This window comes from Panthera leo, chromosome D1, assembly GCF_018350215.1.
Source record: "Panthera leo isolate Ple1 chromosome D1, P.leo_Ple1_pat1.1, whole genome shotgun sequence".
NCBI classification, from domain to species: domain Eukaryota; kingdom Metazoa; phylum Chordata; class Mammalia; order Carnivora; family Felidae; genus Panthera; species Panthera leo.
The window spans coordinates 111833053-111858955 of record NC_056688.1 but is presented as its reverse complement, the minus strand read 5'-3'; the positions used below and the strand labels follow the sequence as shown (position 1 = coordinate 111858955).

At 64.3% G+C, this 25903-nt stretch overlaps 1 protein-coding gene across 11 annotated transcripts in view; it reads right to left on the bottom strand.

Annotated features, from left to right (window-relative positions):
• The window catches only part of ANO1 (anoctamin 1), an 83920-nt gene extending 58876 nt beyond the window's left edge, over positions 1-25044 (bottom strand). For 10 of the 11 annotated variants that reach the window (XR_006193864.1, XM_042906291.1, XM_042906296.1 and 7 more), the window contains exons 1-6: positions 24903-25028; positions 17391-17723; positions 5774-5872; positions 4840-4991; positions 3359-3413; positions 426-477 (exon numbers count right to left, since the gene is read on the bottom strand). Coding sequence is in view for 10 of the 11 variants with exons in the window: in XM_042906291.1 (XP_042762225.1) it covers positions 426-477; positions 3359-3413; positions 4840-4991; positions 5774-5872; positions 17391-17723; positions 24903-25010 (799 nt within the window). In the remaining variant the exon portion in view is untranslated. Of the gene's footprint in view, positions 1-425; positions 478-3358; positions 3414-4839; positions 4992-5773; positions 5873-17390; positions 17724-24902 lie in introns of all 11 variants that reach the window. The other variant, XM_042906301.1, reaches the window with a different exon arrangement.
• Positions 25045-25903: the final 859 nt, after the last annotated feature.

Here is a 25903-nt window from a genome sequence, read left to right as displayed (position 1 = left end):
GCCCAGCCGGGCTGGTTCCGCGGCAGGTTCGGAACCTGGGGCGCGTGTCAAGCACGCGCCTTCCGGCGAGGCTTGGTGTGGGGCCGGGGTGCCTTCCGCCCCCGGCCGGAACCCTACTTCCCGCTGGACCGTGAAGGTCAACGGCAGGGGACAGGGCCTCGGTCACCCCTGTCGCGTCCAGAGGCCAGCGGGAGGCTCCGAACGGCACCACGGAAGCCTCGAGCAGAGAGAAGGCATCCTGAGCACCGGGCCGTAAAACGGCCCCGCGGTCCCAGAGCGGCCCTCCCGTCTGAAACGGTTAGACCAGCTGAAACCAAAACACGCTCAAAACCCCCAAACTGGCAGCCTGCCCCCCACGGAGACGATGGAGGCAAGATTAGCCCGGGGAGGGGAGCGCTGAGCTCAGGCCCCAGCAATGTCCTCACCCATGCTGTACTTGGCCTTGGTACACGTCGTTCTTTTCAGGATTTCATAGACCTGTTGCGGAGACAAGAGGGAGGGGCAGATGGTCATCTGGGCGGCAACGGCACGCAGAACCTGCCAGGCGGTGGCTGAGGAGGGACGTGGCCGAGCGTTACAGGCAACGACCCCCCACCGCTCTCTGAGGCAGCCTTCGTGAGGGTGCACAAGAACAGGGCCAAGGGCGTGGCGTTCTCAGGGATGCGTGTGACCGAGGGGTCCCGTGTCGCGCTTCCCTCCATGGAGGCTGTGGGGTGCTGTTCAGGGTTGAGGGTTGTCCCCGGCGCCCTGGGGGACGGGCCGTCCTCCCTTTGGGCTGGGAAGGGAGTTGGCATTCAGAGCCACAGGGACCCAAGCAACAGCGCCCCTCCTGGGTGTACCCCTGGATCTTCTAGAAGCCCGAGGCGGGGGCAGGTCTCGGGGTTCCACGCCACCGTGCGTCACGAGGCAGCAGGGCGCGGGGTGCCTGGCAGAGGCCGTCCGGAAGGTCCCGCACCAGCCCAGCTCTGGGCCGTCTTCACTAACGAAAGGTTTCACCCGGTGGCCTCGAGAGCCCAGGCTTGGGAGCCTGCCCGGGTCTGGGCCTGGCTTCACGTGTAGATGTGAAGGGCAAGCTACCTCACCACCCTGTGCCTTAGTTTCCCCACCTGCAAAATGGGCTGAAATGACTGGCCCGAGGCCACAGAAGTGAGGGCGGGGGCGCACAGGGCTCTCCCACGGCTGCCGGCCGCCCCCAGGCCCTGCTCCGTTCACCCCTGTCCTGCGTCCCCACCTGTCCCAGCCCCGGTCCAGCAACCTGGCCTCAGCAAACCCTCTCCCGAGGCCCAGGCCCTTCGCTGTCACTGTTCCTTCTGCCACAAGCACTTGTGCCCGGAGACCTGAGGCTACGGGGCAACTGCCACTCTGTTGCTCTGCCTTCTCACTCTGCTCTTGTCCCAGGGTGCTCCCTACCACCTGCCAAAGACGTGCCTGTCGCCTCTCTCCTCCTGCCGGTGCTGGGCACACACCAGGTGCTCCACAACCGCCCATGGATACATGAACAAACCACTCAGTCAGGTGGCCCCCTCCCTGTCACCTCCCGAATCTAACTGGTGGCCCCGTCCTGACCTCGCTGATCCTCCCCTAAGTACCTCCTCCCCATCCATCTGGGGTCACGGCCCCCCTCATAACCACATCCGCCTCCACTGGCTGTCATCTTTCTAAGGACAGACCTGATCACAACCCAAACCTTGCTCTGCAGCCTTCTGTGGCTCCCTAGTGCCAGAGGCTGAAAGCCCGAGTCCCAAGACCGACATGTCCGGCCCTTCCTGCTGATCCTGACTCCTACCCACGTGCACACTGGGCGACCCTGATGCCAGGAGCACGGGGGGTGGGGGGGAGGCGAGAGGGGCTGTTGACCGCCATACCTTTGCCTAGAATGACCTTCCCCCAATGCCGGAGACCGTCAGGTCTCAAAGACCATGGGGCCGGACTAACCAAGGGCAAAGTTCTGGATGGCCAGTTTCTCTGGGGGTTGGCGGTTTACAAACTGGCCTTCGAGGTCTCTGGGGGAGGCCACCCCCAGCCCGGAGGTAAAATGGACCGCTCTGTCAGTATTTAGCACCTGTGACCTGGGGGTCAGGGGCGGAGCTCTATTACAGAGACCCCTAATGAGACGGGGTCTAGAGCTCTCCGTTCACCTATGTTCCCCCTTCCTCAGCAGTGTGAATTCACGAATTTGCACCCTGCCCTGTACTTCTGGGGGCATCCTGGCAACCCCAGATCATGCAAAAAGCGGGGTCACGCACACATGCTGAAACCGACACATGACTCAGTCTCCCTAGCTGGCCGTCCCGACTCTCGCCCATTTCATGGTGACAAAGAACCGTGGCTGGTCCTCCTCCTCTCCCGTGCTCGAAGTCGGAGGGAGACGCTCCCTTGATGGCTACTTGGCGGCCCCCAGCTACGCCAGAGGGCCGATGTCCTTGCATAAACGAGTTCCTTCTTGTTTATTGTTATGAGACTTCATTGCCAGGATCAATCAGTAACACGCTGAGTGAAAATCACGCTGTGCCCAGGTCACCCCGCGTGGAGGTGAACCACCGCCCTTCGAGCAGGAAGCCAGAATCATCCTCGTTCTGACGCAGGCTCGGTGTCTCCGGAGGTCACGAGGCTGGGAGGGGACCGAGGGCGGAGAGCACCCAGATCTGCCTTCCCGAGCCCCCCTCGCCAATGCGACCGGCACCGCTGTCCCGCGCCCGGCCACCTGCCGGCCGGGGGACGTGGCCGCGAGGGGCAGTTATCTGTTCAAGGCCAATGGCTGCTCCCCCCCTGCCCCCCAGCCCTGCACGTCTCCCCTCCAGGCTGGGCTTTCTGGGCAGGGGAGGCAGCGGCGGTGGCCTGGCTGCGAGGTTAATTTCTGGTGTAGAGGAAAGTCGGGTCCCGAGCCGCGCGTGGCCCAGCCTGGCTGGCAGACAAGCCGGTGGCTGATGCATAAACATTAAACCGATACCTTGAAGAGCGCAGGGTGGCCTGGTCAGATCTCCAACTCCAGTGCATTCCTCTGGCACAGCCCCCACAATCTACCCCGACCCACACAGCTTTGCCCCCCTGCCATCGCTCCTGCTGGGACTGCCTGCCTGGAACCCTCCGGGCCTGGGCCCCCACGATCTCCACTAAGGGCAAGGGCAGGGAGGCGGGGGAGAGACGCCGAGGGGTCTAGAGGCTCTCCTCCTCCCGAGGAGGGGCGGGGGCTCCCCCTGGGCCCCTGAAGCCTCCCCGTCTCATTATTCTAATTATTGCTGTCACAGGCAATTAGAGCGGCCCTCCACCCGAGGCGTTCTGCCGAAATGGAATCATCACCCGTGTGTCCCCGGGGCCCCCCTGCTGGTGAGCCAGTGGTTCCCACGGCAATACTTACTATCGTGCTTCGGGTTTTGCTGTCGAAAAAGGAATCCTTGTCAGACAGGTCAAATCTGTTGAAACATTGGGCAGAAACAGACACACAGTTCACTGGGGTCACGGGTCTCCCGGTTTCCAAGGCCCTGGGAGGCCACGCCGTCCCCAGGAGCCGTGACCGTGAAATTGGGCAAGCTCCCTTCGGATGCCAGGGGTGAGCCAGCCCTGGGCGTCTGGAACGGTCCGTTTCGTCCCTCTGCCCCCCTCCGGGAGGCCCGCACACCCACGCCTCCCTCCTAAGGATCTGCTTCCTTCTGACGACACCCCCGGTCTCTGCTTCAACCGATGATGCCAACCCACCCTGGGATGTGTTACCCGCTCCCCCAGGCACTCAGGGTACAGCCGGGGAGGGTGGCTTTGTCCCCATGGAGCCTGCAAGCAAGCTGGGCTTGGGCAAGGGTGTCAGCCAGGGCAGAGCCGAGGGAGGCTGGGGCGTGGGGTGGGGGTGGGGTCCTAGAAGGAGGGCGTCTCCCTCAAAACCCGGGGCGCCCCCGTCCTGGAGCCCCCCTCCTGGAAGGAGCTGGGCTGGGGGCCACTTTTTTAAAAACTTCCTATCCCTGGCAGGATCGAGAAACACAGCGGAGTGCAGCACGTGGTCCTTGCCCTGTGACTAATACATCTGCCAGAGCAGGAGCCCCAGTTCTGAACCGAGAAACAGTTCTCCACGCCCCGGGAGACCAGTGGCATCTTGGTGACGCCCCCGCCCCCGCCCCGAGCTTGAAATCCACGTCCCGCTGGGCCCAGAGCCCGAGCCCTCTCTGTTCCCACCACTGCTCACACTCCAGCTGTGTCCTGCGAGGCCCCACGGAAGCCGCAGCCACCAGCGACCCAGGGGGCTACGCCCCACTGCCCCTCGGGAGCCGAGTAGGAGGGAAGGTTCCAGAACAGGTGCCAGGCAAACCTGCTGGCCGCGAGTCCCTGGGGCGTCAGGACTCCAGCTGGGGCTGCTTTTCAGCTCCTGCCTCCCGGATGGAGCCCGGCAGCCTTCGGGAGGCACGGTCAACCGGACCCTCCCGCTGGAACACATCCCGAGAGGGACGGAGAGGGACGGGGCGGGGCGGGGCGGGAGGGAGGAGGTGCCCAGATCACCGCTTTGGGGCTTCGGGCCGAGGTGCAAGCATGCTCTCACTCGAGCCCACCCGATTTTTTCCTAAGCGTCCCCGGCAGAAGGACAAGACTCTTCACCTCACAACTCCTCCGTGGACGGTGACCTTGGAGAGCACTCTTGAACCTCTTCTGTGCTCAAGAACCATAGGCTCTTAGGAGGATGTGCTTCTGGGGCCGAAACTCCCACATCCCTGGGTGATGGGGAGCTTCCTTCGGCCCCAGGGGACTGGCCTGCAACCTGCATGTCTCAGGTCACCCACTGCGCTGCGGGGGCCACCCGGCAGGGCCCTCTGGGAAGGGACGAGCGGGCGGGGGGAGGGGTGTTTCCCCACTTACAGGTGCTGCTTCTCCCGGGAGAAGGGGTAGGACAGTCTCTTTGTGGTCTGGGGTCTGTGCCCTGCCACCTTGGGCTGGATGGGGTCCGTGATCTTCTGGAGCACGGAGTTGATCTTTTTCAGGAGGCCACGGGTCTCGTTAATGTGATACAGCTGCACAGCAGACCGGGAAGGGGGGAGTCCGCATCATCTGCTGAGCCGTGACCCTCGCAGTCTGTTCTCAGAAGGTCACAGAACTGCCCCTCCCCACCGAGATGGCAGGTCCTGGGAACAGAGCTCCGGGATGGGCCAGAAGGCTCCCTCCGCGCCTGCTTTCCAGACAAACCCAGCGAGCCCGGCGGAGTCCGAGGAGAGCCCCGAAAGCACACACCCTCCAGAAAACCCGCCCGCGGACTTCCCTTCATTTCAAAAGAGGTAATCCAGACGGTCTCCGTGGACCCGAGCAGCCGGGGGCTGATTTACGCCCGAGGACAGCTCCGCTTCCTGCCTCCCTCTCTGCACGCGAAGGTAAACACGGACGCCTCGCTAAGCTCCAGGAACACGCTGTCAGGCCGATTCCCGGCCGGAAGTTTTTGGAGATTACAAAGAAAAATCCCAGCAAGCTACGAAACGTAATTAAAAGGAGCCTGATGAATTAGCCGAAACACCGCAAGCAGGAAAAGCAAGACTGAGAGGCCTGTGTTTGTGTTTATAGCAGGTTCCTCTGACCCCTCTGCCCACGCCGATCTCTTGCTGGGGTTTGGTCCGGGGTCTCTAAAGGCCCCCCCGGGGCCGCCCCACACCCCCCACAGTCAGGACACGGGAGCCCACGGCCCTCGCTCGGCTTCTCACCACAGCCGAGGAACCCCCCCCCCATCCCGACCCCCCCGGTGGCATTTCCCCCTCCACGTGCCCGTGCGACACTCAGACCTCGGGGCAGGAACGTCAGCACCAACCTTCTTCGTCGGCATCTTCAGTTTCAAAAACTCGGCTTCTCGGCACAGCACGTTCCAGGGCGCGTGGATTTTTACAAATCCAACCCCGTGAATTTTAGTCTAGGGAGGAGAGAAGTGCTCGGTCAGCGCGGAGAGCCGGGGGTTGGGGACCGTCTTCCCCCGGGGGCACGACCGCGGCTTCTGGGGTGCTCGCTCACTCCTCCTGGCCCCCCTCCCTGCAGGGCGCCCGGCAGCCAGAAGGGCCTGGACCCGGGTCCCGGACTCCGGGACACCTGGGGCATTTTCAGGGACTCCAAGCGGCACGGCCACAAAAGAGGACCTTTCACAAGGGAGCTTGGGCCCGTTTGACCCGGGGGATACACGAGCCGCCCGGTGTCCCCGAGCAGGGACAGGCAAAGTGGAGGCGTCCCCACCCCCCAGCTGGATGTCTTCCCTCCGTGGGGCCAGGCCACGTCTCCACCTGTGCCCAGCGGACCCCTGCGGTCCCCCTGCGGCCCCTGCGTCTGCACCCACTGCCTCCACGCTCCCGTGAGCGGACAGCCCGGTACAGGGGCTCAAGGGCGGGCCTGTTGGAGCCTGGCACCCCCCGAAACTGCTGAGAGCTCAGAGGAGGAGTCGCTTCCCCCTGGGCCAGCGGGTCTGAGGGACAGCGAGGAACGGCCCGGGGCTACGGGGGCTGGCCGGCCAGGAGCTGCACGGCCAGGGGCTTTATCAGCGTGGACACCACGGCCCTTCACGGCGGGAACACGGGGCTTGGGGAGTAGAGTCACGGCCCAGCCTCCCCCCAGAATAAAAGCAGCACATGGTGCCTCAACGCCCCCCGCCCCCCGGCCCCGGCTGTATATCCAGAGGGAAAAAGCCTGAACCTTGGAAAGATACGCGCATCCCACCCTCACGAGCACCCTTCACACCGGCCAAGACAGGGGAACCACCGCGTCCAAAGATGGACGAGCGGGGAGAAGACGCAGCGTGTGTGCACAAAGGAGGATCACAGGCCACGACGTGGCAGAAATCCCGCCATCTGCCACAGCGTGGACGGACCCGTGCCTTCTGCTCCATGAGACAAGGCGGAGAAAGAAAACACCCCGTGGGACCCCTGACACGCGGGATCTTCGACGGCGGGTTTCACAGAAGCGGAGAATCGACCGCTGGCTGCCAAGGGAGGTGGGTCAGAGGCTACAAGCTGGCGTTAAAGGAACACGGGCTCTGAGGTCCCCGCGCAGCACGGCGATGCCAACACCGCGGAGATCCTCCGCGGCGGCTGCGTCCGAGATCTCACCTGGGCCACCGCCCCCCCCGCAGGTGAGACACGTGAAGCCTCCGACACCCCTCGACCTATCTCTGAGCCCCTGAATTCTGGGTCTCGATTCCCTTGGTGGCTCCAACAGCCCCAAGGAGGTGATACGAGGCGCGTGCAACATAACGGACGTTCCGAGCGCCCCGAGATAACCAGCGTGCCCCGTGGTGGTGACGTCACCGTGACCAAAAGCGAAGAAACACGGCTCGTCTGTGAGCCAGAGGCGCCTACGGCAGAGGGGCCCGCAGCCCACCCGACTCCTCGAGGGGTCCCCCCACCCCGGGCTCGAAGGCCGGGCTGCCCCAGAGGTCCCGCCCGGCTCTCCTTTCCACGGTCCTGAGGCGTAAGGGGACCGACCGGGAGTCTTGGCAAAAAGGGCCCAGGATGTGGAAGGGAGGGTGTCACCTGCGTGAGCCCAGCATCCAGACTCGGGCCCAGGCTCCGTGTCGCGTCCCCAGCCCGGGAATTGGCACAGCGCGTGGCTTCGTTGCAGGTTCGGGGGGAGAAACAATGGGGCCAAAGTCACGTGGGGAGGGATGCTAAGAGGAACATCCTCCGTGGGCCAAATACACCCGCCCACCAGCCCGCGAAGCCGAAATTCACAGGAACCCAGGAGAACGCGGGCAGCTGGGCGGCGGGAGGCAAAGCTTCCAGGTTGGCACAGACAGTGACAGGCGGACCCCACCTGCACCCGGCCCGGGGAAGGGGGCCCTCCCCGACGCCGAGCTCCATCTGGGGCTTCCTCCCCATCCCAAGAGAGGGGGGCAAATGCCCTCTGGCGGAATCCCAGCCCGCCCCTCCTCTGCCAGAGCCCCCACTCCCCTCGGGGGCCAGGGGAGTCGTCCTGTCCGGGACCCTGGCCTCAGTGCCACCGCACAGGCCACCTCTGTGCTGCCCCAGCACGAGGGCCGGTCCCGCTCAGGGGCCTCGGCCTCCCGGCCCCACTGCCCACGGGCACGGCGCACGCGCCCCACACGTGCTCGTCCAGTGAGGGGACGAAAGCCAGACACAGGAGGAACGACCGTGACGGTGCTGAGACCCGCTTGGCGCACGGGTGTGCATGGACTCAGCCCGAACACAAGCCTGGGGGGTGGGGCTGGGCCTCACTGCTGTCCTCGTCTTGGAGCTGGGGACCCCGTGCAGGCTCATGACACGCACTGCGCGGCTTAAAACGACGCGGATTCGTTCTCTCACGGTTCCGGGGCCGGAAGTCTAAACCGAGCTGCCCTCGCGGCCACAGTCCGCCCGGAGGCTCGAGCGGGAAGGTCCTGCCTGGCTCCTCCAGCCGCTGGGGGCTCCAGGCGTCCCTCCAGCCCCCGCCTCCGCCACCACGTGGCCTCACCTGTGTGCCTCCATGTTTCAAACCCCTCCTTTCTCTTCTAAGGACACCTGTCATTGGGTGGAGGGCCCGCCCTAAATCCCGGGTCGTCTTGCCCAGAGACCCTGAACTCCATCCACAAAGACCTTTCTTCCAAGCAAAGTCACGTTTGCAGGTGCCAGGTGGACGCGGCTTTGGGGGCCACCGTTCAGCCCGCCACGCGGGTCTAGAGCTGCAGCTCTGAGCCCCGCAGGGCTTTGTGCAGGGAGCCTGTCTACGTGGTCAGAGGAGCTTCCAAGAAGCCTGGGCCCAGGAGCTGGGGCCTGAAGTTGCCTCAGAGCGACCAGCCAGGACCAGGGTGCTCGGGACAGAGGCCCGACGGGTGAGGGCTTCAGGGGCCCCAGGGTGCCGTACCCAGCGCAGGGGGCTCTGGGGAGCGGAGCCCCCATCCTCCTCCAGGGCCGGCGGGTCCGGCAGGCACCGGATGAGGTCCTGAGGTTGGGCGGCCCGAGTCAGCACCCTGTCCCAACCCTGTGTGTCTCTGGCGAGTGATTCAACCTCTCTGAGCCCGTTTCCCCATCTGCAAATCTCTGCAGCATAAGACTTGCTGCATCCTCAGGGCAGCCCCTGGTGCCCCTGGCGTCCCCACCCAGCCCCCCGGCGGGCAGGAGAGGTCACTCTGTTACTTCTGCTCAGGAACGCCTCCCCTTGGCCACGGGGCAGCCGAGGCCATGCGGCTAACGTGCACGGGCGCCCTTGGCCAGCAAGCCCGGGGAAGCCCCGGCGGGCACCGAGATCTGAGAGGCCGCAGGGCCCCGGATCCCGGTGACTCACGGGCGCGGGCCGACCCCGCGGGGCACCCGGGGGGCGGGGGGGGGATGAGTGACCGTCAACAGCCCACACGCAGCAGGAGGCTGTCTTCCCGTGTCACAGACCCGGGTCTATTTCTGGGCACCGCTCACCCACCCACAAAGACCCGAAATCCACTCTCCTGAGTCCCACGGAGATTTGTGTGGATAGCGACGAAGGAGCTGGTGCCTGTGGCCGGCCTGCCTGGGAAAGCACGCTCCTCTGTTTACGTGAGCAACGAGGTCTCTCCCAGGAAACATCTGGCGGGATTTGGGAAAGGGGCCGTGGGACCAGTTCGGAAAAAACACATGTGGGATGTTCTCGGACGTGGTGCCCGGCCTGACCGCAGTCCGCCCCCAGTGGGAAGAAAGCGCCAGAGGGCCGGGTCCCCGTTTCCCCGGCCGGATGCCCGGAGCAGCGAGGGGCGGGAGCGCCCGCAGGCCCCTGGCGCTGTCCTGGGCAGGGGCAGGGGCAGGGCCCCCGGCGCCCAAGCCGAGGACATGCCCACCTGGCCAGGAGCTCTCCGGGAGCAAACTAAGTACGTTCAAGTCTCTGTTCTGAGCCAAACTCGCAAAAGCTGTGACCTCGCCAGAACTGTTTCCAGCACTTTCCTTTCAGAAGGAAGCAGAAAGTCACAAACCAAACAAAATAACATCCCCACAGGGGACTCGCGGAGGTTGAGTGCCGCAAGGGCTCCCCCCACATCCCCACGGCCGCCATCTGGTCGCCGCCTCCTCCGGCAGCTGAGGGCTCGGGGATTGCTGGAAGGTTCTCGGCAGCAAGGACCAGGCATGGGCGGTTTCTGGTTGCCCTTGGCTCCCCAGAGCGCTCCGGGCAGCACCGTCTCCTCGCCCCCCTCTGACCCCCAGGCCGCTTCACGCCCCGCAGGCACCTTTCTGGCTGCCGCAGGGAACTGACTGAGGGAACTGAGGGTCCCCAGGGTGCTGGTGGCACCAGAAAGGTCTCCGCGGCAGCTCTCTCCCTGTGGGCTGACCCTGCCCCGGCTCCACGGGCGCTGGCTCTGCTGTCCCCAGCAGGGACGCCTGAGCTCAGTCCGAAAGGGGAAGCCCAGGAGGGGCTCAGGCTGGCCCCCCGACCACCACCCGGGCCTCAGCTCCCGACGAGGACCTCGCGACGCCCACCTGGCACAGGCCCCCTCCAGACCCTGCCCTCGGAATGCCGGGCCTGCCCTCGGGGAGGGGCCCTGTTCTCTGCCACAAATAGGTTTTCGTGGCCCGTGACGCCCGGTGCCGCGTGTTCCGCCAGGCGCATTTTCCGCGGCACGGGTGTCTGTCTGCTCTTCTGGTCGGCACCAGTGTCCCGCACGGATGTGACCTGGAACACTGGTTCTGGGCCAGAGATGTCCGTGTGGCTGACCACGGATCCCCTGATCCTAGGGACGGAGAGGGTGCCTGGTGCCCTGGGTCCCTGGAGCAGGTGCTCGATGACGCTTGCCGAGTGGGCCGGGGGGGAGGAGGGCGAGGCCACCCCTGCCGAGCACCCGCAAGGCGCAGCCTGGGGCGGGCCCCTCCCCGACCCGCTGGCAGGTACCGCCGTGCCCTGGCTCGGGGCAGCTCGACCCTGATGGGTTCACACCTGCCCCCCACCCACATGGCGTCCCGGAGTCACCCTCCGTCACCAGGCGTGTGGTCCGCTAACGGGCATGCCCCGCGTCAGTCTCTCTGCTGACCACGTCTATGCTGTCCAGGAGCAGCGGTCACGTCGTGCACTGGGGCAACCACGCCTCCTACACCATCACACCGCTGCCACCAATCAAAGCTCAGGTGAGCTGGGGGGAGGCCGAGAACGGGAGCGAGGACAGGGCGGGGGGCATCTGTACCCCCAGTCCCTGCCACGGGCTCTGCCCCAAGGCCTGGTGTGCTGAGGGAATGAGTGATAAATAAATCACCAAAAATAGTCATTCGCGGTCCTTGTTCTGTGAAAGGCAAAAAGTAAATAAAATGAACGTCACAGCCTCAAAGGAGCTCAAGGGGTAAGAGCAGGGCGCTGATGCGCTCAGAACGCTGACCAAGGCTGGGCCGTTCCCAGGGCGGCCCCAGGCCCACCCCCTGGGGAGCTGGACACCCCTGGAGACCCCCAGGAAGGGCCCTCCCCCTCCACACACGGGCAATTGCAGGGAAGGCGGTCGTGGTGCCGGGCAGAGCAGGAGAAGGGGGAGGGGAGGAGGTGGAGATCGCCCTGAAAAGTCCTGGCCCCCAAACTCCTCGGATCCAGTGCATCCGGGGACCTCAGCCTGTGACCTTGGTTCAAGGTGGTTCCAGCTGTAACGCCCTCAGATGGGTGATGCAGACAAGCCTCTCCGGACGAGGGCCCCTTCCTCCCAGGCCTTGGGGGCCCCCGGGCATGTAAAGGGCAGGGGCCGGCGGACGAGAGGGCGAGGCGCCCCAGGATGAGAGGCGGCCGGGGAGAACGTGCACAGGTCCTCCCCGCCCCCCCCAGCCAGGGGACGCAGAAAGGATTACATGGATCACAAACCAGCCATGTTTACCTCGTTCAAAGAAATAAACGTCAAGTCAGAAAGGTCCCGCAAAGGACAGGAAACCACGGAAAAAGTGACACAGCCAATTTGGGAAAGAACCAAGCAGAACTTCCAGAAACAAAAACATGTCATAAGGAGCCCTAACGCTCAGCAAACGTGTTTGAAGATCCTCCCTGCCTGCAAGGGGAGGGTCAGAGGAGTCGGTGAAGCGTCCGACTTCGGCTCGGGTCACGATCTCACGGCGCGTGGGTTCGAGCCCCGCGTCGGGCTCTGTGCTGACAGCTCAGAGCCTGCTTTGGATCCTCTGTCCCCCCCACCTCTCTCTCCCGGGACCACGGCAACCCTTCCCACCACCAGCCACAGTCACCTCGTGTCAGTGTGGTGCACGAGGGGTCCCCACGCACCAGAGGACCCTGCCCTGCCCAGATATGCCTTCTGATTCCCGTCGGGCGGGAGGGGTCCCGGGGGGCTGCGGGCAAGGAGCTGTTTGCTTTCCAGCCTTCCCCCAGCACTCCGCGAGGAGGGAAGGGCCATCGTCCCCATTTCACAGGCGGGAAAACTGAGGCCCAGAGAGGAGAAGCCCCCCGGCTGCCCCGGCCGAGCGGGTCTGAGCCTCACTGGGAGCTCGGAGGCCGACCTCCCCGCCGCACTGTGCACCCCCGAAGCTCGTCTGGAAACAGCAGCCACTCCTCCTGACTCGCTTTTGAAAAGCAACATCCACGCTAACAAAGATGGGAAACCCTTGCCTCGGGGGCCACGTCAGCTCCGGGGCAGGCATGCCGAGAAGCGCCGGCCGGCCGGCCTGGGTGCAGAGGTGAGCCCCCGTCAGCAGCATGAAAGCAAACAGACGTGACAGGGTTCCTGCGTCCGTGGCCTCCACAGCTCTACCAAAACCAGGGTCAAGTTCAACCCCGGGGCAGGATGGGCCCCAGCCACCCCAGCACACACAGCCGGGACTTGAGCGCGTGGCCTTCTCGGCAGTGACCCGCGGACATAAATAATGTCCGGCAGGCTTTGAGGCCAGACTTGAAAAACGCTGACGGGCTTCAGTGGCAAGGAAGCGTTGTCCTCCGTTTGGTGGGAAGCCCGGACGCTGGCCCCGCTGCGGTGGGTGGGGAGGGGGCGGACACCGCCCTCCCTTCCCGCCACTTCCTGTCATGCCGTCCTGGGGCCTCTGACACGGGAGCCCTCCTGGACCTCGTGTCCAAAACGGACGTGTGGGGCCACCCTCCGGATCGCGGCACCGAGGCCTGTCCGCCCCGGGGTCTCTCCCTTCCCGGCGTCTGGGACGTGGTTTCCAAATGGGGTTCCTCGGAGCCTACGGTGCCCGGGGGAGGACAGTGCGGAGGGGAAAGATGGGGGACCCCCGGCCACAGGCTCCACCTTTACTGTCCCGTACCCGGGGTGGGGGGGGGGGGTGAGGGACAGTGTGTCTCCCGTGCCCCGTGCGCCCTCGGCCCAGCATAGCCACTGCTGGGGTCTCTGTCCGGGGCTGCCTCTGGGGGACCGAACAGTGCACGGCGGGGGGCTCGCGTGGACGCTGGGGGGCCCATCTCGGGGGCTGCTTCTGCTGGCTCATGGAGGAAAAGGCCTGCCAGCTCCTCACAACTCCAAGTACGTTCCGGGCTCCTCAGCCACCGTGCACCCTGGGAGCTGGTTAGAGACGCTGCTCAGGCCCGCCCCCGGCCTGCTGAGTCGGAGCGAGCATCCCGACGGGACCCCCGCCCCCCCCCACCCCGAGCGCTCCTGTGCGTCTCCGGGCCCTGCAGCCGGACAACCTGCCCGAGGCCGGACCCCGCCCTCCAGACCACCTGCCCCGATCTGCCCCCAACCACGAGCCACGCCTCTGCTGCCCGCCGCGGGCACCGCGCCACCCCTGAGATGCCCGCTCCAGCGCAGCCTCAGCTGTTGCAGTGGGTGCGTGGCGTCCCCCCAAAGAGACGTCCACGTCCTAACCCCAGAATCTCAGAACGGGAGCTTATTTGGGTATAAGACTCTGCAGATGCGCTCAAGTTAAGACGTGGTCACAGCGCGGGAGGGCAGGCCCTTACAAGCAAAGGAGACACACGGAAGGCGGCCCCGCGGAGGCGGAGGCTGGAGGGGCGCGGCCACAGCCCAGGGATGCCGGGGGCCCCCTAAGCTGACGGAGGCAGGAAGGACCCTGCGCTTGAAACCTTCAGAGGGAGCACAGCCCTGCCGAAACCTGGATTTTGGACATCTGGTCCCCCAAACCGTGAGACTCAATCTGTGGTCATTTGTTCGGGCTGCCCCAGGGCACTAACCGGTCCGCGTCCCTAGGACGTCATCCCAGGACGTCTTCAAAGCAATAAACCTCCTGACTCGGGAGAAAGGCCCCGTCGGGGCGCACATTCTGCCCAGGAGCAGTGCGGCCTTGCACGCCCGCTGGCCTCTCGCGGAGCAAAGGCAGGTCCCGTCCGTGCCCTGGTGACCTCTGGGCGGCTGCCCGGTCGTGGCCGCAGAAGGCTGGGCCAGCAGGGTGCAAGAGGGGCCCCTCCTCCGGGGCACCTGGGCGGCTCAGTCGGTTGAGGGTCCCACTCTTGATTTCGGCTCAGGTCATGATCCGGGGGTCGTGGGATCAAGCCCCGCGTAGGGCTCCGTGCTGGGAAGCCTGCTTGAGGTTCTCTCTCCCTGCCCCCCGCCCCCCGCCCCATTTCTCTCCCTCCCTCTTTTCCTCTGCCTCCTCATCCAGGCTATCGATGTAGGGTTTCTCCACCAGGAGTGATACTGGCTCCTGAGGACGTCTGGAAACCTCTGAAGCGTTTTGGTGATCGGGACCTGGGGCGCCACCGGGGCATGGCAGAAGCCCCTCCTTGAAGAGTGACTCCCCACCTCGCGAGCGTTTCAGTATCTGATGGAACGCATAGGTTTTTCTCACCAGGAAAGCGCACCTAAGCCCCGGTGCCGCTTCCAATCGGGTCAGCTTGCACAACTGGGTTCTCCTGGGGGCTATCCTATTTCCAAAACTGCCACCCTTCGCTCCTTGTAATCGGAGCACACACACCCCCGGGAGTGATTCATTAGCCAGGACGTCTCTCCTTGAAATCAAGGCGACAGCCGCGGTCTGCTAATCACGCTGGCAGGGGCCGGCACACACCTCAGCGGCCGCGCCCGGACGGTCTCTGAACAGATTCTGGTTCTGCCCGTGTCCAGCAGGGCGGGGGGGAGGCACCAGGCAAAACCAGGCGGATGGTTTTGCCAACCGCCTTGGGCCCTGGCCATCTCCGATGGAAGCTCGGGGGGGAGAGGGGCCCTCGTAGAACACGGTTTATGACTCGAGGGACCCCGGGAGGGAGACAACACGGCCTGGCTTCAGCCGCTGGAGACTGGAGCCGCCCGGTGCTGCTTTCGCTTTTAAAACGACCCACATCCACTGCTGAAAAACCTCTTTTAGCCATAGGGCAAAACTTTCAATGAAATTCTTAGGTCTTATTGGGAAAACCGGATCTTTTGTGGGACAGTGACTCCCATATCTCCATTTCCTTTTTTTTATTATTATTTAAAAAATTTTTTTTTCACTTTTGAGAGAGAGAGAGAGAGAGAGAGAGAGTGCTTTCGTCAGTGGGGGAGGAGCGGAGAGAGAGGGAGACACAGAATCCAAAGCAGGCTCCAGGCTCCGAGCTGTCAGCACAGAGCCCAAAGCAGGGCTCAAACCCACGAGCCGTGAGATCACGACCAGAGCCAAAGTCGGACGCTCAACTGGCTGAGCCTCCCAGGCGCCCTTCTGTGTTTGCTTTCTACTTCAAAGTCACGATCACATCCTGTGAAGTTTCAAGAAAGGCATGTGTGTTGCAGTGGACTTGGAAAGGCTCCTCCCCCTCCTCCAGATGAACCATAACACGTGATTTAACGTTAACGACAGCCCAGGATTTGCCTCGTGCCAGACTCGAGTTAAGCCCCTGCCCTTTGCTCACGATCACCCACTGACACAAACACGACCGCCGTTCCACGCTACAGATGGAGAAACTGAGGCCCACGCGACCCCGTAAGCCTTGCGAAGGGCAGGCCAAGGCTCTGGGATCTGGCCGGGGTCAGTGCGCATTGCCACACCTCGGGGGGGGGGCCTTCCGGGCGCAAGACTCTGAAGCCGTCGTCGGGAAAGAATTACGGCAACAGGGAGCGCATCCCTTAGCGGACGGACCAGGCACAGGTAGCTCGGAGCCCAAGCTCGCCCAGCAGCCTCTCCTGCCTCCGACGGAGCCCGTTGTCTCCTCCAGCTACGAAGCGCCACGTCAGAGCTGAGCCCACACAGTGGCCACGTTGTTCGGACAACAGCACGGGGCTGGCCGGGCGGAACGTGCCGGAAGTCAGCGCACCGACGGCTCCCCTCTTCTGAGCGGCCCAGGGCTCAGGTCTCAGACAAAGTGAGGAGACAGAAAATCCCAAGGGACGGGCACTGCGCGCCCTGCCCTCGAGAGAGCCCTCTGCAGTCTCCTTAGGACCCCGAACATCAAAGCTCACAGGCCCCTCCAACGGGAACCACTCCAGTCGCAGAAATCAACCCCCCGCCAGGGAGCCGAGCCTCCGAAGGAGAAAGTCACCCAGAGAAATGCTCTGTGTGCAGCACGAGATCCCTCGACCGCTAGGTCAGGGGAGAGAGAGGCCCCACCACGCGTTTCCGGACGCTTTTGGGGCCAGCACTCTGAGCGTGTCGGGAAAGGGCGTTCACACCAGCTGACTCCGCTGACTGGCTTGCTGGTCGGAGGACCCCAAAGGCGTCCCTCTTGCCAGACCCAAAGCATCCATCATTTAAGGACGCGGTGGTTCTCGATGATACGCAGCAAACTGAAACCAACTTTTAAACACGCACTGTTGGCTCACGACTCCCTCAGGCCGCCTGCTGACTACTCGCGCTGCTGTTAACGTGTCGCAGAGACCTTTGCTCATTCTCGGCCAGTCTGCACGGTGACAGCGCTGTGGGCGAGGGGCCTGTCCCCCCAGTGCTCGCGGAAGGAACCCCCCACCACCCTGTGCACAGAGAGGTTAAGGAGCTGGCAGGGGAGGGCACGGCAAGTTTGCCGAAAAGTGGAGGGAAGCACCGACTGTCCCGAGGGCTGCCGAGGCCCCGCTCCCGGCCGCTGCCCAGCCTCCCGCCACCGGGGCGGCCCTGCACCCCGGGTGACTCAGCCTTTCATTCTCCCCAGAACGCTTTCCTTCGAAGGATGCTCAGGCTTTGCCAGGAACAGGCATTTGAGAAAACGGTTTTATGGTCGGGGGATTTCAGAGCACCAGAGCCCCCAGAGATCAAGCCAGACTGACCTCCCCACCTGACAGATTGAGAAACTGAGGCCCCAGAAGGGCCGAGGTCAGTCTCCAGGAGAGCTTCATCCTCAGTCCCTGGGGAGGGGCACGTCTTCCTTAGGGAAGGACGTGACCAGAGCAGGAAATGCCCTGCCCCTCCCCGAGAGCAGGTGTCTCCGGGGCCGGTGGGTGCGGGTTGCTGGCTGGGGGGTCTCCCCCAAACCCGAACAAGCGATTTCTGCCCAACCTTAACAGGAGCGGCCTTTGCGTCGGCCCTTGTCGGAGAGCGGGCTAAAGCCGGGAGGACCCCTCGCCGCACCGCCTTCTGGACACGGCGCCGGGGCCCCGGCCGGCCTGTGCACCCCGCGCGCCCACAGGAAGCGGGGACGGTTACCTCCTCGTCCCGCTCCAGCTCCAGGCCGGCCTCCAGGAGGTTCCCCTCGTACTCCTCCCTGCGGAAACGCTTGTCGTCCTCGTGGTAGTCCGTCGGGGGCTCGGGCCCCCCCGCCGCCCCCACGTCCCCCTTGCCCGGCAGCGGCCGGTCCTGCCTGGCGCCGCGGGCCGCGGGGGCCGCGTCGCCGTGCTGCACCCTCCTGGCCAGGGTCCTGCTGCCCGAGGGCCTCTTGGGGTGGTACACCAGGATGTAGTCCACCTTGCGTCTGCCGTCCCGGAAGTAGAGGCCGTGCTTGCACTCGGCGTCGGGGTCCACGGACAGCGAGTTCAGCAGCTGCGAGGGGAGGACAAATCACCCCTGTCAGACGGTCAGGGGCGGGCCCGTGGAGGGGAGCGGGGTCCTAACCGCCCGAGCGCCCACCCTGGGGCCGGCAGGGTGGGCGCACGGCGGCCCCGTCTCCGTGGAGCCGGCGTTCGAGGGGACGTTCGCCGTCACCGATGCAGGGAGGCCGGGCCGGACCCCCCCCCCCCCCCACAACCCCTGCTCGGGAGGCCTCCCGGTCAGCGGAGGTGGAGCGGGCTTGCTGGGAGGGCCCGGCCTGCTTGCAAAGGCGGCCAGAAAAAGTGCAAGACCACCCACCCCCTCCAACCCGGGGAAGTGACCTCTATTCGCTTCCCCAGGGTCCCCGGCCGGGGCGCTCGGGTCCCGTGCGTACAGATCTCAGCCTTTGATGGCCGGCGTGCAGGGTAACTTCCCGGCAGCATGGCCGTGGGCCCTCGCCTGGCCCGGTTCCAGCTCTGACGCCAGTTAGCTGTGTGTTAGTCTGGGTCCCCCAAGGCCAGAGCCTGAGTTGAGTGCGTGGGTTCAGAGGTTTACCCGAGAGGTCGTCTCGGGGGCCAGAGTGAGGGTGAGGGGAGGTGGGCACGGAGGGAGGGGCTGAGAGAGGAGGGCTGCAGGCAGGGTCACGGCCTGGGGCAGCCGGGCTCCATCCTGGGTGGTTGTCTACCTACTCCTGGGCATTAATTCCCCTTTCCAGGTGGCCTCCACCTGCTCCCGCACCAGGGGGTGCCCTGGGGTGGGCCGAGGGGTCGGGGCAGGGCCCTGACAGGGGCTGCTCTGCATGGATTTGCTTGCCTCGGTTTCCCTGTCTGCCTGAGGGGCTCTAGAGGGCCAACGAGACAGAAATGGGGGACTGAGGAGTAAAAATTAAAACCGCCAGGCGCCTGGGTGACTCAGTCAGTTAAACGTCTGACTTCAGCTCAGATCACGATCTCACAGTTCGTGGGTTCGAGCCCCGCGTCGGGCTCTGTGCCGACGGCTCGGAGCCTGGAGCCCGCTTCGGATTCTGTGTCTCCCTCTCTCTGCCCCTCCCCGCTCACGCTCTGTCTCTCTCAAAAATGAATAAACGTTAAAAACACATTAAAAACCTCAGCACAGCTGCACTGCCACTAACACTCAACGCGAATCTCTAGAACTCCAGTGGGATTTCGCTGGTTGCTGAGGGCAGACAGGTTAATCAGCAAACGGGTCTTCGGCAGGAAGGGAAAAGAAATAAAATCATGCTGGAAGTAGCCTCGTGAGCAGCTCTCCTCAGAGCCGAGCCTCAGTCCTGCAACCTGACCTCCCGGCTTTCACCCCATTCCTGCCATCAGTCCTAGACACGCACCTTCAGCCAAGAATGAGCCCCCCCCCCCCCACAGGGCGTGAGCCTGGCACGTGGCTGAAGGCAGGCCCCAGGCCCCATGGTTCGAGGACAGAGCTGTGCTCAGAGTCTCCCCACAGGGTCGCCTGGAGACCCAGGATGCCCCCCGACCCCCGCACTGGGCTCCAACGGGCCTTGCACGTGGTCAGGAGAAGCCTGATGGTCAGGAGACCATCAGGGCTGATGGTCTGTGTTAGGTCCGAGGTGCAACAAGGACACCTGGAGGGTGGGGGCCCCCGTGTGATCATTTCCTTCCAAATGTCCGGCTCGGGGGCAGCAGGGAGAGAGGAGAGGGAGAGAGGCAAAGTGATGGATGCACGCCTGGAGGGAGAGGGGCGTTTGGGCCTCACCCCTGGTTAGGGAGGGGGGCGTCACGCCCCCCCCCCCCCCAGTCGCAGTCTCCCCGGCTGGTATCAGGATGCTCACAGCCCGACAGGGCGCGGCCTGCACCCAGGGCCGGAAGGTGGCTGGACGTGAGCGGTCGATTTCCACCTGCAGCGACTGGGAATCTAGGGCCACCTAGGTGGCCTTCACGGGACCTGGCAGTGTGGATGCCCAGCTGGCTTGTTCTTACGGGTGTCCATCCGGAGACTCGTGGGTGAGCAAGGGCCAGGGCCCCACCCGCGCGGGCAGGGTGGGAGGAGGAGGGGAGAAGGGAGTCCCATCCCCGCCAAGCCCCGCACGGGACACGTCTGCCAAAGACCCCAGCCTCTTTTCAGGGTCCTGAGAGGCAGGAAAGAGCGGCTCTCCTCCTCTCCTCTGGGAGGCAGGGGGGGATACAGCGCAGGTGGGGAGGCTGAGCCCAGCCCCGAGTCCCGTCTGCACACCCAGGGCACCCTCCCCCCCCCAGTAACTGGGACAGGGCCGACACTCTTCCTGAGCTCAGGGCACGTCCTCTCACTGAGTCCTGACCTGATGAGGGAGCACTGTGGTACCGTGGGCAGGACTATTTCCCACACAGCGGGTGGAGGCTCACCCGTGGGAGGAGGTCAGCCCACGCTGCGGGGGCCGACTGCCTTCTCTAACCTGCCTGTACCGACTTCCCTAGCTTCCTCTCCCCACTCCCGCAGGCTCTGCCCGAGTCGGGACATCCGTGTCCCCTGTCCTCGCCTCCGCACACGCCGTGTTCCCTCCCTGCAGGTGCCTCCCTGCTTCCCGGACGTGGGGCCAGTCCCCATCCCCAGTGCTCCGGGGGCCCCCGGTCACTCCGGCCAGCGGAGTCTCTTGGGCTGGGGCTGTCTTGGGACCATCTACTCACGAGGTGTAAACTCCCAGGAGCAGGGTGGTGGGATCCCCAAAGCCGGGCCAGGGACCCCCGTCTAGACACAGCTCCATCTAGAACCAGCTACACACACAAGGGGCTTGGCACCTGCCAGGGGCCCTGCAAATGCTCCTGGGTGGCTGGGATAATGCCTAGTATTGAACAAAGTGGACAAAAAAAAAAAAAAGCTGTAGTGAATGGGGAGGAAATTCAGAGTGAGCCCGTCAGGTCAGAGGGCAGGAAAGTGGGTCTGGGGACATCCAAGAATCCCCCACCAACACGAGACAGGGAAAAGTTAACCGGGTTCAAAACTGAACACTAACCATCTGTCTGCTGGGGCCCGATCGTGACCTTTCAGGGCCTTTGTAGTCTGGGGGAGAGAAAAAATGTCCCTGAAACATCTCCCCCCACCTGGGGGGAGCGGCACGGAGGCCCCGTCAGGAATGGCTGTCCCTTCTACCTGCATTCCAAGACCAGCTGAGCACTTAGCTGTGCTACCCCAGGTAGCTCCTTCTGGAACCTTCCTCGCAAAATGAGGGCCAGGGGGAATAATAAACCCCCCCTCGTATAACACGACTTCCCTCAAAGGGTTACTGGAAGGATTAAACATGTCTATACACAAAGAGTTCACACCAGGCCCCGGCATATAAAGAACCCACAAGAGGAGTGTGCTGTAAGTGGAAACTGAGACAAGAACAGATAAAGAAATAGGGGAGGGCAGGGGAAAAACAATCCCTTGGTCCAAGTGGACCACAAGTGAAAGACGGTGGGCTGCCCCGTGGGGACGGGCAGGACACAGCCCAAAGCACTGGTGCGAGAGTCCCTGATCTCCCTCAGGGCCTGGCCTGGTCACTGATTTGTTGTGGACCAGGGGCGTTCTCTGTTGGGGTCTTAGTTTTATGAAATGGGGGCGGTCCTATCTGAGTAAGTGTAAGGGCTTAGCAACCTTTACACAGAAGGTGTGGGTTCCCTTCCTACCATACTGTATGCAGATCAGAGAGCGATTCTGAGCTGGCTATAGAAGGAGCTGGAGAGGGAGTCGCAGAGTAAGGCCACGGGGGCGGCCGTGGTGGCCATGTGTCTCCGTGGGGCCCTTCCGTGACGCGGGGCAGTGGGTGCTTTTCTCGTGCAGGACGGGACGAAGCGGTGAAGATTTAAGTTGCAGCAGGGAGGTCACGGGTTAGACTGTATGTGCAACTTTCCAGTGCGAAAAAAGCTTGAAAAAAGCCTCGAGACCTTCTCCTCTCCGTATCCTCGAGAAAGGGGCAGGTGGCCCCTCGGCACACCTTTCTTGAAGGCGGGGGATCTGCCATTCATCTTTTTGACGCCTGGCGCCGAATGCGTGGTTAAGGAACGAACGGACGCACGCATACATAAAGGGCCAGGGGAGCTGGGGCTCTGCACAATTCCCGGCGGGCGTCGCCAGGTCAAGGGTACCGGAGCTGAGACCCAGCCGGGCCAGCAACGGTGACACCACACTCCCCAGCCCCGAGCCTCAGTTTTTCCATCTGTAAGGTGGGGACAAAAACGTCCCCTCGACCTAAGTCACGGGATTCTTACGCGGACACGCGTCACGGGAGATCTGAAGGTATTCCAAGGATCATCCCCAGAGCGCCTGGCAGGAAGCGCTCCCGGAAGGAGCTTCCCTGAGGAGGACGGTAAACACGGTGGAAAAGAAACGACTTCCTGAGGTCACACCGGAGGATGTCAGGGGACCGGGGTCCCCTCCACGGCAGGCCTGCCCCAAGCGCCACAGACAGCGGGAGGGCAGCCTACGTCCGGTCCACACCTGCCTCTCTAAACTCTCTCCCCGAACTCCGAGAAGACGGCAGAAGACGCGAGCTGGCCTAGGACCAGAATTCCTTTATTTGGCTTCTGACTTGGAATCGGAGCTCCAGGAGCCGAAGTCACACGTTCGTGTGAGATGGCCGAAGCCGGGGCAGGTCTAACTGGGGGCAAAGAGAAGCTGCTACGTTCCCTTGTTCCTAAAACGGGGAAAAGGAAACCAGCCACCTGCGAAGTTTCTTTCGGTTCTGGGACTCTTTCCGCGTTCACTTTCGAACTTCACTTTGCTCCCCCAAACGTTAAAGCTTAGATCACCCGCGCGACAAATGACTGTCGGGCGCTCCCCACCACCTCCACACGGATCGTCCCCGGTCGGTCGCCGACAGAGAAGCCCTCTTATTTTCCAGGCAGGTCGACACCAGGCCCGGGCACTTCTCTCTGGGGCTGTCTGGGCTTGTCGGGGCATACAGATCCGGGGCCGCCGACAGCCAGCAGGACGAAAGCAGAAACCCTCAAAGATAAACACAAAGAAAACTTAGCGAAATAAATTGCGTCCAACTTGGCCTCTGGCTCTTGAGTCGTTTCTGGCGCCTCTTGGTACAGAAACAACGAGCTGACTCTTATCCTGGAACCTGGGAATGTCAGGAAAAGTAGAGGCCCGGGGACTCCAGCTGGGAAGTGTAGCCTGCATGGGAGGGGAGTCCCGATGGCCAAGTTAAACTCCATCCATGCTGCAGCGGCACGTATGCAAGCTCGTCTGGGAACCGGATAGGAACTCTGTGACCAGCCCACGCCCTCCGGCCTTCACCGGGTGACTCAGGGTAATCACCGACCAACCGTCACTGGCTTGAGCTGTGCTGGGGATGCCCTTGGAGGCTCTCCCCATCGTGCTTCCAGCCCGCCCCGTAGACATTTCACCGGCAGGACACTGCTCGTGGGGTCAGTGCCCCTGATTCACGGCCCTCCGAGCCCAGGGTCTGCCCCGAAACCTGCCCATAGGAAGAGCCGTGTGCAAATTAAGAGGCGACAGTCTCGTCGGGGCTTGTCTACGCCTTCCCAGACCGTGAAGACCTCTAACGAAGGGCCAAGTCTTTGCAGATTTCGTGGCCCCCGCCAGGGTCGGGGGCAGACAGAGAGTTTCTGAATCCAGATAAGCAACAGGCCCCTGAAGTACAACTCCAGAGCCCAGGGCCATTGTTAAGGGCTCGGCTCCCTATTTCAGACCCAGCCCATCATCAAGGGGAATTCGGTCTTCCTCTGGAATGCCCACTCCTCTCCACCTCTTTGGCTGGCATCATCTCTGGCGCCTTCTCACTGGTGCCCCCACACTCCCGCCTCTGGGTGTTGCCACAGGAGACAGACCTCTTTGTCTGGAAGGCCCCACCCGACCCCCATTACGGGTGGAACCAGCTCCTTCCCCAGGACGCTTGTTCCTCTGGCAAGCTGTCCATGACACCCGCTTCTGTGTCTAGGTCCCAGTTAGCTCTCCTCCCAGCTGCTGGGTGACCCCACTCCCGGCCTCAGCGTGCTCACGGGTCATAGTAACAGCGCCTGCCCCCCAGAGTCGTCAAGATTAAGTGGGCTAATTCTCAGCTCCGGCCCCTTCTACGGAAGGGTCCCTCCGCCACCATCCTGGGCCACGCTCTGTCACCACTCACAAAGCCCCAGAGGGGTGCCGTTCCCCATCTCATTCCCCCGGGGTGCCCGCCGCCCGACCTGATGTGGGCACACGGTGTTTTTGCCGAAACGATGGCTCCGAGCTTCTGAGGCCAGTGGTATTTATCCCAAGCAGACACCCCTCTCTCCATCAACACCCGCTCCCAATGCCCCCTGCATCTCTGTGCAAACCCCAGTGGAGAGGGCGCAGGGCCTGAGGGTGTCTGCTGTCCCTGGAACACTGAGAGCCGCCCTGCCAGGATCCCATCCCACAGGCGCCTCCCTGAACGCCGGCCGGGCTCTCCAGTCCGGGACTAGGGAGGCAGGCCTGCATCCCCGCGAGGTCAGAGCCAAGAAACAAGGCTGGGGCCTCAGCGGCAGCCACTCTAGGGAAGAGCGGGGGAAGGAGAGTCTGATCTCTGGTCGGGAGTGAGCACCCCGGGGTCCCCTCTGCTCTCACTGAGGGCCCCTCTCAGCCCTTCCCTCTCGGGGCAAACTTCCTTCTAACTTTAAACCAAACCCCCTCACTGGCGAGTTCTGCCCTCCAGGGGTCCCCGTGACCTCTGGATCTGGCCCCAGAGGGAACGGTGGGGGTAGCAGACCCCAGAGAGGGGTCCCCAAGCACGTGGCCAGCTGGCGCTAGCCTCCGCGGCCGGCTTCCACTCCCACCAGGCGCCGGCTGGGGACGGGACCGGCGCGGAAAGAAGTCCGGTGCCACCGGCGTCCCCTCGCTGGCTGCCCGGGCGTTGAGCGCTCCGAGCGGGGCACGGCGCGTCCCGGGGATTCCGCGTGCCCCAGCAGGTGAGCGACTCTCCGGAGGGTCCAACCCCAGAAGGGCGCGGCTGTCGCCACCGGGGGAGGGGGGGGTGCCGGAGGCTGCCACCCTCCGGCGGCGCGGCGAGGCGGCTCCCCCCCCTCCCCCACGGCGCTGCCCCCACCGGCCCCCACGACAGGGGGGGCGTCCCACCGGGGGGCCCAGCCGTGCCCCGGGGGGGGGGGGGGCGGGGCGGGGGAGGCCGGCTCCGCGGGGGGGGGGGCGCGCCCCCCCCTCCCCGGACGCGGCGCAGGTGAGCGGCCCTCCCTCCGGGGCGCGGCCGCCCGCACTCACCGTGCCCTCGGACGGCAGGTAGCCGATGTCCTCGATGGCGCAGATGTTGATGATGTGGACGCTGCGGTCCTCGGCCGGGAGCGTCGAGTACTTCTCGTTGACCCTCATCGCGGCCGCCTGTGCGCCCGGCCGGCCGGGCGGCGCGCCCTCCGCATCCACGGCCCCGGCGGCCTCTGCGGGGCGGACGGGGCAGCGTTGGCGCGCTCGCAGGGGGCCGGGCCTCCCGCCCCGCCCGCCGCCCGCCTGGCCCTGCCCTGCCCGCGCCCCGTGCGCTGCGGCCGCCCCCCTGCGGGCCCCGCGCGCCGCTGCGGCTGCTGCTGCGGCGGCCGCCGGGGCCGCCGGGGCCGCGCTGGGGCAGGGGCGGCGGCCGCGCGGTCAGAGTTTCCGAAGAAATTTAAACACAGGAAGAAAGCGCTCCGTCCCTGGGCCCCCTCCAAGTGTTCTTTTCACCCGGGAGGGCGCCCCGTGCAGTTTTGGAGGGTGGCGGCGCTCCCGTCCCCCGGGGGGTGGGGGGAGGGGCTCCCAACAGCACCCACCTTAAGGAAAAGTCTCCAAACCTCGCCCTGCTCAGCGGCGGCGGGGTCGCCTTGCCTGGGGGAGAGGGAGGGGCTCCTGGGGTTGAAGTGGGAATGCCCGCCCTGGGGGACTTTTGCTACCACTCAGACACCTCCTCCGGGGAGCCTCCCCTGCTTCCTGTGGGCCCACCCTCTCCAGCTGGCCCCGGCTCCCTCTGCGGCTCCCTCCTCTGGGGTAAGCATCTCTCTGAGCCCCCATTTACGGGAGGCTTAGTGTCCCGTGACCGGGCACGAGCAGTCCCATTTTACGGCACAGTCTGGTCCTCACTTTGCAGCGGAAGGGGGGGGCGGGGGGGGTGGTGAGGGCTTCCCAGGGCCAGGGAAGGGGCCTGGAGTCCGTGCACGACACTCTACTGCCTCCCCGAGGGAGGGACGGTGACTTAGATGGCTCTCATCCCGGGATTAGCAGGGACCGGGCACACGGTA